This window comes from Tasmannia lanceolata, unplaced genomic scaffold (genome assembly GCF_043159265.1).
Source record: "Tasmannia lanceolata isolate RefF3 unplaced genomic scaffold, GAP_Taslan_0.1 ptg000025l, whole genome shotgun sequence".
NCBI lineage: Eukaryota > Viridiplantae > Streptophyta > Magnoliopsida > Canellales > Winteraceae > Tasmannia > Tasmannia lanceolata.
Genome location: NW_027518702.1, coordinates 3,747,039 through 3,757,723, shown reverse-complemented (window position 1 = coordinate 3,757,723; position 10,685 = coordinate 3,747,039). Strand labels below are relative to the sequence as shown.

At 38.2% G+C, this 10,685-nt stretch overlaps 1 protein-coding gene across 1 annotated transcript; it reads left to right on the top strand.

Moving 5' to 3' along the window:
- Positions 1-4,010: 4,010 nt before the first annotated feature.
- Positions 4,011-9,145, top strand: LOC143858263 (uncharacterized). The gene is made up of 3 exons (XM_077368920.1): positions 4,011-5,364; positions 8,492-8,637; positions 8,790-9,145. Exons 1-2 carry the CDS (start codon positions 4,821-4,823, stop codon positions 8,635-8,637), a joined length of 690 nt encoding a protein of 229 aa, XP_077225035.1. The 5' UTR covers positions 4,011-4,820; the 3' UTR covers positions 8,790-9,145.
- Positions 9,146-10,685: the final 1,540 nt, after the last annotated feature.

Sequence of the window (10,685 nt, the reverse complement as noted above, 5' to 3'; positions counted from 1 at the left end):
GGTCTCTTTTGTGAGACAAAATTGATATTTCCAGTCTTTTTCATATGAAAGGTTATGAATGGTCTAGTTGAGACATCTTTTGTTTGGCATATAGATTCATCGTGGCATACCTAACTAGTCGTAGAGTGTGTACATCAATCAGGTTCTTTTATGATTTAGCCTACATGCTTGTTCTCTAAGGGCTAGTACAATTTTATAAGGGTGATATGTTCACCAGACCATAATACCCCAGAAATTGTCTAAAGAAATTAAATGCAGAAGAAAATTTCTTACTCGTCAAGCGTAGGAAATTTGATGTATGTACAGTTATATGCTCATCCAAATATCGCTTTTGCAATCAATGTACTAGGTAGATGGTAGAGTGATCCTGGCAGGGATCACTAGACATCAGCAATAAAAGGTTATGCGTTATTTGCAGAGGATTAATGACATTATGCTCACATACAGTCTGTCAAATCACCTTGAGGTGATTAGCCATGCGGATGCAGTTTTTGCTGGTTGTCTAGATGATATGAGTTCTACCTCAGTATGTATGTTATGGCAAGATGAGCCATATCATAACTGCTTACCCACTAACATAAGGATTGCCATACAGGTTTTAATGGGCATGTTACCCGTATGGGGTTATTTTATAATTTGATATTTTTGTTAGTGGAATTTTCTTGGTTTGGTAGAACTATATGGTTTTATTGTTTGCAGGTGCTTTATATGAATAAAGGTGATATGTTCTCGAGAATGTTATTATGGTTGCTATTGCCATTTTTTGTGCGCACATAATTAATTATATATTGTTACGCCTCATGGGAGGTGTTGCCTCATGGAAGGTTTGATACTTAAAGACTTAAGCTTTAAGTAGGACAGGCTTTGCTCATATGGTATAAAGGTTTCTCACCTATGAGTAAAGTATAAAGGTAGTTAAGACATCAAGATTGCCCGTCTTAAGAGCTTCACTTGTTGAAGCATAAAGGTTCGGTAATGGACAAGCTTCGCTTGTTGAAGCATAAGGGTCCGGCAATGGACAAGCTTCACTTGTTGAAGCATAAAGGTCCGGTAATGGACATAAAGTTTGGATCAATTTGGAAATAGGCATGAAAGATCACATTTACATGTAATTTTCATACCACACAGCCATACCATTTAGCCTGTATCAATGAAATTGCTAGTACTTTGACATGTACGGTCCTATGTCGTGATATGATGTAACGACCTTCATGATTGGGTATTAGTAGCTTTGTTTGATTAAGGCAAAGTTTAAGGTGTTACTCTTATCAGCATTCTTTTGTGGTCATAGTAATCCGGAGACTCGTTTACAAATTAACTAAATGTTTTGAATTAAGTTTTCAAACCAAAGATTTTGACGGCAAAGTTTTCTATCAATGTCCTATGCAGTCCAAGTGGGAGAATGTAAGATTTTTTAAGGACTTGCATAGTACATATTTTGGCTTTTGTAAAACTAGATTGTAGAGAATGTTTGATTATGGTAAAGAGTAATCCAGATCGGCTCATATACGGTTAGTGATCAATAAGGTTTGAGCCTGGAGCACCTTAGCCACATGGGATCACGTTGGAAGGGGTATGGTAATGGGTTAATAATGTGTGGACCCGTTGTAAGCCCAATAAGGCTTGTGGGCTTATTTGAGGAACAAGAGTCCGTAATGGGTCGGCTCTAGGGTTTCCTTTATGTTATTATAAATACGGGATTGGTCCCTGCTCTCACACATAAGGTTGTATTTTTTCCCATTAGAATACACAGGAGGAAGTGGAAAGAGTAAAAGACCGCCCATAACATTCTTCATTTACAGACAAGTGATATCATCTTGGGATCGAACGCCACGTTTCTGCTAAGGACTAAAAGCCATACAAGGAGGTATGTATGCCGGATCTCTTCTCGTGTTTAATATGTTCAATCACATGCTTATGACTTGATCGCACAACTCAAAGTAGTTTTACATACTCTGTTTACACTACAAGGGTGGGTGAATATATCATTTTCCAAGATTTATCCTTGTCTGAAATGACTAAATAGTAAACTCCATATTCTAGTGTTCTGTTCATCCTTGAGGAGCATTTGGATGCAAGTGAAAATCTTATTGATTTTTTCCATGGAAAAAAAATAATTAACGAATAAAAAGGATTCAAGGGTCTAGTCAGGTTGCAGTTTTCACTAAAAATTGGAGAATTTAACAAAAAGTTGGAAAAGTAGGGTGCTGTTCGGCAACTATTCTCCGCCCTCATTAATTTTGGGTACGAAAGCTGGATTGAAACTTCGACCTCCAGGTTGAAGAACAAAAGTCTTGACCATCGAGCTAGAGGCTCAATCCTATTTGCCCTCATTCTTTCACGTGAGGTGAGCGAATTGAGAAACCCCGAAAATCTCTAAAATGAAGTTCAGCAATTGGCCCAATTCTGCCCAATTCTATTTTCCAAAGGACTTTGGAAGATTCTCATTATCCCATTTCCTCCCGATTATTTTGGCGAGAAGCCTTGCCCGCACACCCTCATTTTCCATTTTTTTTTTTTTTCAATGATAATTTTCCCTTTATCCATGGCTTGAACCAAGAAAAGTAAACAAATAGGTATTTAAATTTAAGAAGAAAATGACTGGAAACTAAAAATAAGTGTTTAGTGTTACGGGTACGTGAAATTCGCCCATCTGCTAAGATTACGGCACGTGGCATTTAGCCTATTTAGGCAACCGAATTTGCCGTTGTGGAACAATGGCAAGTGTTTAGTGTGACCGTAGCGGATTTCGTCGCCAACATTTAGTCTTAAAATTTAAGAAGGGATGGTCCTATAGAGAAAGGTGGCACCAATTTAGCTTTCGTTAGAAATAGACAAAAGTTCCGGTGATGTAGGTAGGGAAATAAATCCTAATGGGCAAATATGCCACTTATTGAGCCTGCTATCTGCATCACCCAGTAATCCTCCGTCTATTTTTGACAGCGTGAACAAGTTTAAGACAATAATATGGCTGTGTTTATCAAAATAAGGAGTGAAAAATAAATAAAAAACATTTGGGCATTATACGATTGGACACATTAGGCAATGACAAGGACTTATTGCAAAATGGCTAATTTAATCATTAGCTAGACTCACATGAGCCCTTGCAAAAAAAAATCAGGGAAAGGGGTGCCCTCATTGGTCAAAACTCCTTTATGACAGTTATGTTATGACTGTGATTTCCTACGCATCCTAAATTGGTTTTGACCAATGAGGGCGTCCTTTCCCTGATTTTTTGCAAGGGCGCCTGTGAGTCTAGCATTCCTCTAGAGGAATGATAGATGCTCATCATTTCAACTCTAAGCACATGTAATTAGTAAGAAAGTAGTAAAAAGAGCCATTAGGGTCCTTTCCACTTTAGATATTTTTTGAGGGACTCTTGTGCCTCGTGCATGCGATCGGATGCCTTGACGGAACCCCGAGAGCAGTTGAAGAAAGCTCGATCAGATAATCGTATGTTTAATTCTTGTTAAGGGTATCTTAGCATGGCATGTCCATTCTTCTTGGGACCAAGATCATCATGATGTTCTACAAGATGAAGGGTCTATATTGCGTCCCCCATGTGGGACCCAAAAAATTGCGCGTGGCCTAGTCCCATTCTCAATTAGAGTAGACTTGGGCCCCAGCTTGCAAACTGGGCCACCACATTTACCGTGGGCGATGCCTAGTCTCATGCAGACACGTGCGCAAGCAGACCTAACCCTCGTATTATGGTGGGACACACACGTAGCACACATACAGTGGGTGGGAAATTCTCGGTTCCCCCCCACCGACGGAGCCTCCCCGGCCTTAATTGCCGAAAATATTTTATGTAAACAACGAAAGCCAGGGGCCCCACCCCACAACTGGATATGATATATTATCCCCCTTTTCTTCTCTGGGTCACCCCGTTAGGCGTTAGAGTGTAAAAAGGAATAGTCACATCACAACTAGTGGGAGAGGAGCGGGAAAGAAAAGGGGGTGAATATATAACTTACTCTGATTTTTGTCCAGCCCCTACAACATCCCTGAATTCGTTCGTTCACCACACGGACACGGTTCTCTTTCCCTTTTTATTACTCGACTCTTTTTTTAAATTTTTATCAATATCTTTCTTGATTTTCCCCTTTACCTCTTTCCAAATTTTTTTCCATCTTCCAATGCAAACGTCTAGCTGTAATTCTAACATGTTGTTATTTCTGTGTGTTTGATTGCTATTTGTTTTTGCTGGGTTTGTTTTGTGAGGTTTGGTTGAAGAGTTTGGAGTTGCATTTCTTGGTTGGTTTTGGAGTTGTTTTGCTTTTAAATTTTTTTTTCTCTTTAATATAGCCTTTATGAGCTGCATTTAGGGTCTTCATTGTTGGGTTTTGTGGATGTATATTTGGTTTATGATTTGTTTTTCGTTTACTGGTTTTGGAGCTGCTCATCACAGAATCCCTTGCTTTTGTTTGTTTGTTTATGCTCTATGGGTTTTTTTTTTTTTTGAAAGTTTAGTTTCTGAAAACGTAGGGTGCTTCCTGAAAGTTTTATTGAGATTTTCCTTGGGTCGTTCGGTGGATTATTCATATTTAATGGTAATTTATTGAGATTTTTCTAGGGTTTATAAAATGGCAATAGGGGATTGGATCAGGTTACTGTTATTCAGGCCTGTTATTTCGGTGTTATTCAGGCACTTAGTTGTTTGATCAGAGAGCGGAAAAGGAAAAGAAAATTTTAAGAAAGTGGGATTTTTGGTAATTGGTTGAGCGGAAAAAAAACTGATTTTTTGTTGGAGAAGAGCAAATCTGGTGTTTTTTTATTGTCAAGAAAGTGAGAAAGGGTGACAAAAGGCTGGATTCCTTATGGGTAGCACAGTTCCAAGAGAAAGAGATCTCTCTATTGATCTTGAAAGTGGTGGAACTACTAGTGAAGAAGAAGGCTCAAAGGACACTGTTTCAAGCATTAAACAGACGAAAAAGTTATTGGGTAGGGTCTGGAGTGGTTTTGTGAGCTTTGATGGATCAGTCAAAGGTGAAGATAGGATAAAGACATGCAACAATTTCTCAAATTCTCCTAAGGTTTCCATTGCGTGTGTTCCATTTTTAACATATCAAAAGTTAGGGGTAGAAGAAAAGACGAGTCTTGTGGAGAAGGATATGAGGAAGGAGAAACCTAAAAAGAAGAAGAAGCCTCCCAAACCGCCTCGGCCTCCCAAATCACCACAGTTGGATGCTGTGGACCAAAAGTTGGTCAGAGAGATCAATGAGCTCACCATGTTGAAGCGAGCAAGAACTGAGAGGATGAAAGCATTGAAGAAGATGAAAGCTGCTAAAGCAGCATCGCTTAACAGTAATATGTGTGCAATGTTCGTTACCGTTATTTTCTGCCTTGTGATAATCTTGCAAGGTATAATTCTTTCCAATTTTGAATTGGCTTTGTTTTTATTTTCTTTGATTTTTAAAATCATGACTCCGGTGTCGTGGTTGAATATATATTTTTAGGTTTGAATCGTGCTTAGTTTGGCTTGCATTATGTTTGTAAGTGTTCTCCCTTAATTATCAATGTTTTCAAAGAAGCATGGTTTCACCACTCTATCCATCTGATAAAGCCAAGATGTATATCTAGGAAGAAGTCAGCCACTGGTGATGTCTACTAGTCTAGTCAATGGCGAAGAAGGGTCTAAAATAAAATAAACTAGACTTGCTACTTAGTTGGGATTTTTGACAAGTCTGCTGATGACTTGGTTTTTGCTATGGGATTTTACATGAACACATGGGCTTGATTCATTAGAATTCAAATGGACGTCAAATTTCATATTATTTATTGTGTTGCATAATGTACAACATCTGTGGTTTTTCTACAAAATTCAAATATATCAGCTCACAGCAAAATAGCTTATATTGTTTGTTATATTGCTCGTTAATTTTTGCAATATGTCTAAATATTTCAGCATTTCAAGTTCATGGGATCTCACACATGAGATTTCATTTCCATGTCGAGCTCTGGCAGACATGTTCGTGTCTGTGTCCATTCCACACTTCTCCTTGCATAGAAACTTCATGTAGAACATAAACATTAATGCAGCCAAATAAAGCTGTTGATAGTCTACAAATACTTGGTCCTTCGTGACAACTGTGATCATAATGTTAGGTCTGGTCCTTCCTGCAGGAAAATCCCATGGTGCCTTGAAATACTCCTTTAAACTTAAGTTTGGTGAAATACACTATCTTCATATTCAAAAAAGAAAAAAAGGAAGATTGGAAAAATACACTATCATCTTCTAGTGCAGTGTGCTTTTGTTCTAGGCACATTGTAAGCTAAGTTAGTAATTGTTGGCTATCATAATTCTCATGTTAGGAACTGTAGGCAAACAGCATGAATAGTATTGTATTGTTATAAACATAATTAACATATGGATATTTTGGGCACCCTCAAACTTTAGCTGCAAATGGATTTTATACACTTGGTAAAGCATTTAGTTTTCTTTCAGCATTCAAGTAATCAAATTTATCCACCTGTTTTAGCTGATGGTTCTGGTCTGGATGATTATCATCATAGAAGTTATATAGGTTTACATATTTAATCTTTGCTTCAGGTAATAAATTTGAATTCCATCTTTCATACATCCAATGTACGCCTCTTATTGTGTATTTAGACGCTTCCATTTCTTGGGGTTTTGTTTATCTGTTTCTCTTCTATTTTGACCCTGCATTATCAACTATTGGGTTTTTTTTCAAAGATTTCTGGTTGATATTTGGTTGTCCACTTATATAATTTCAAGTTGCCTTCATATTTCCCTTCCAAGTTTCTACAGACGTTGAAATTGACTTTTAGGCAATGTTTGGTCCAACTGTGGAGCTGAGAAGGAGGGAGGGGGAGAGACTTGAGAGGGCACGAGTGGAGAGAGTATGGAGATAACATGAGAAATCCCTAAAAACAGTGGAAACAAAAAATACCCTACTTCAAATTGGGGTTTTTTTTCCCTATTTTTGGCTTTTCATGCTCCCCTCAGTCCTGAATTCTCATGTCTCTACCTCTCTGCCCTTATCTCACAACTAGCCCCACTAATATTCCATGGAATAGTTTTCATGGTGGCCAAACATTGCCCTTAATGTAAATTATTTTTCTGATTTTAGACAAATGCTAATTGTGCTTTGGAAATAAAACCCAGTAATGCTTTGGATATATATAGAACAATCCCATCTAGTGATCTGTCTAGCAATACTTCTAGAAAAAACCACCACGATATTCTTTCTCATTGTCTCAGCAGTAAAGGAACCAGTATTATTCATGTTGATTCTCTTGTAAGGTGTATGCTATGTGTAATTCTATATTGCTTTCTGTTAACCACCCTTCCCAGCATAGGTAATACCTTGCATTACGTCCATCCATTTACAATGTATTTCTCCAATCTCTAGAAACCAGTGTTTAAAAACTCGTTGTCACGACAAGGAACTTGCCCGAGTCGACAAGGATTTTTCTTGGCCGCGTTGCACCGCATCCGCATTCCACGTTGCACCGCATCTGCATTCCGTGTTTTGCCCCACAGAGTCAATAAAAACTCCTTTGAGTCTCCCAGTTATGACCGCGTCAACCGCATTCTTGGCCACGTCCGCACCGTGTTGAAAAGGATTTTTCGTGGCTGCGTTCCGCGTTGCACCACATCCGCATTCCGCGTTTTGCCCTAGAGAGTCAATAAAAAACTCCTTTTACTCTCCCAGTTATGACCGCGTCAACCGCGTCCGTGCCGAGTTGACAAGGACTTTTCTTGGCCGCGTTTCGCGGCACATCCACATTTTAAACACTGCGAAAAACAGCAGGTCACTGAAATTATTTGTGTGGTTCTGAAGTAGATCAATTCTTAAAAAACCTTACTTCCTAGCTGCTGGATACCATGTACCCCTTCGCAAAATTCAATGGGGAAGTTCACCGCTAATTGTTCTTCTTCTTTTTTTCTGAATAGTAATAAGATTAATCAGAAGTAGATAAATTCTTGTGGTCACTGAAATTTTTTTTTTTCTGAATACTAAACGCTGCTAGAAACAGCAGGTCACTGAAATTATTTGTGTGGCTCTGAAGTAGATCAATTCTTAAAAATCCTCACTTCTTAGCTGCCTTGGATACCATGTACCCCTTCGCAAAATTCGATGGGGAAGTTCACCGCTAATTGTTCTTTCTTTTTTTCTGAATAGTAATAAGATTAATCAGACGCGAAAGAACAACTGCCCAGCTAGTTGCTACGGAATAGTTGCAAGAGCATGGCATGCTTGCGTGAGTAATTTAAAAAAAAACCCTGATCATAAATTGCCAAATGTACTCAACTGTACTCATTCTTCCTTTCGTGCATTCAACCAGTTGGTTGAACCATCTGCAGGACCTCATTATTATTCTATCAATCATTCTATTGAACATCACTTCAAAAATGGCGTGCTTGAAAGGCCGATCAGAGAAGATAAAAGATGATAACTCTTACTTTATACAGAGAATGTTTTGGAAGATGCTCCATTTTCGTGACCTCTTATTATCTTTACAGGAGTGTTCTCCAGAAGCAATTCAGATGCAAACTTTCAGGGTTCTCCTGAATCAGCAGAGGCAGCAAGGGGAGGATTGATTTCATTTCAGTATTACAGGAATACATCTGCGAGCGTCAGCCATGGTCCTGGTTCTGGATCTTCCTAAGTATAGTACTTCCTTGCTTGATTTGGGCTATCTAATCTAAAACCATCTTATCTCTATCTGAATGAGAAATGCTTTATATATTGCTTTTACATCTGTTACAAGAACACTGCTCTGGCCATACAGTAATCAATCACTTTGTGTTCTCATTGCAGCTTGGTAGAGCAGGTCTCTGGATAGGGTAGTGGGGAAGATAAGAGTAGAGTTTCGGGATGAGTGACATTTTTTTCGATGTCTGTAACAGCTTGTTTTTGAGGGATTTGGTGTTGTACATATGAACAGAGACCATAGGCCCACGAAACTAAACACAATATGGAAGATTTAGTGTGTACAACAGGAAGATTTAGTGTGTACAGCATCACCATGAACAATTTTGATGCAGTCTTTTGGGGGGAAATTGCACCGCACTGTAAAATTGATAGAGACGCCCCTTTAGTGCTGCTGTTGCACATTGAGATTTGCATTTTCTTATGCCTTTAATTTGATTGAATTTATTTAGATTATTAGCTTATGATTGTTTGAATGAGGTGATCTTCGAGGTTGGGCATCACTATCTGAGCGTTATTGATGAAAGCTTCTTGCAAAAATAATAGGCACCTCATATTGTTATTCCCTATGCAAATGAGAAAAAAACATTGTCAATGCACTTGTTCTTATGCCTTTAATTTGATTGAATTGATTTTACATTTTTAGCTCTTTCTTTTTCTTTTTTATATGATATTTGGACAATCTTTTCAGGGAGATGATAAATTCGCACCCCCTATAGGATAATTAGCACCCATTTAAGGTGAATTGACGTCAAGAAGCATAAAAAAGGAGGAGGGTAACGTGGGTAGACTTTTAATGCTTTTTGACGTCAATTCACCTTAAAGGGGCGCGAGGTATCCTACAGGGGGTGCGAATTTATAATGTCCCTTTTTTTAAAATACAAATACAGGGTAAAATGCGGCCAGGCAAATCCTAATCGACCCATTGCTGTCTAAGTATCTTAAGTGAGAGTTGTGATTGATTCGGCAGGGCAAAATGCGGACGAGGGCGAATACATGATCAGCTCGAGGGGTTTAGAAATAGTGATTTGGAGAATGATACTGTGAGAAGCCTGTGTCAGCTTGGTTGCATGTATGTAGTTGAGTTGTATTGTGGTGAATTAGAATTGAAGTAGTCAACAGTGTAATAGCAGTTAAGTAGTCTGTTTCTTAAGTAGTGGTGTTTGGTAGTCAGCTAAAGTATTTTATTTTTTGGTGCAGAGTGTTATTACCAAATATCAAAATAATGAGCAGTAGGGGTGCCGTCGCCGATTAAATTAGACTCTACTAGTGAACAACCATCTCCAAGTAGTTCGGTATGTGACAAAAGTCATTATGCCACATGTGCTGACAAAGGGGAGACAGAGGCAAAGGGGTCTCTTAATAGTTTGAATCAAGCATAAAACCATTAAACAAAACAACCCTAGTAGATGATGTAGTAATCCAAAACCAACCAAAACACCTAATAAACCCTAGAAATTGTGCAACCAACATACTGAAACTTAATCTGGTCTATGGAGTTCAGGAACAGTGATTTGAAAAAGGGTACTATGAGAAGCCCTTGAGAAACTTAAATATGGACATCGGTTTCAAGTGTGGTTAAATTCCCTTTTTTTATTTTTTGGCCTATGGTTTTTGTACTAAATTTTCTTTCTTTTTCTTCAATTTTCATATTCTACTAAGAAAGCAAGAATAGAACAGATAGTTGCTTGATATTTTGGAACACCGGTAATGATTGGTCATTGCAGGACTTCATAATTGAGACAACAAAAAAAAGGGAAAAAGATCAGAAAAATGTACCTTTTGTCTGAAATTGTTTGAAATGGGGGCTGTTTTCTAAATTATCAAAGAAGAGAGGAGGGAGAAAACTTAGCCCATTTTAAAACGAGAATGCCCTTTGTAGCCTTTTTCACTGTTTTTTTTTTTTTTTTACTTTTTCATCTTTTTACCTCTTCTTCTCCAACTCCATTTTCACTGTATTTTGCCTCTACCCTCATTTTTTTTCCACCGGCAACGAGAACCACC

What these genes read in the sequence shown, in the direction of transcription:
- LOC143858263 (XM_077368920.1), top strand. Translation starts at nt 4,821, where the DNA reads ATGGGTAGCACAGTTCCAAGAGAAAGAGATCTCTCTATTGATCTTGAA. An exon ending in CCTTGTGATAATCTTGCAAG is followed by an intron (nt 5,365 to 8,491) that starts GTATAATTCTTT and finishes TTATCTTTACAG; the next exon opens with GAGTGTTCTCCAGAAGCAAT.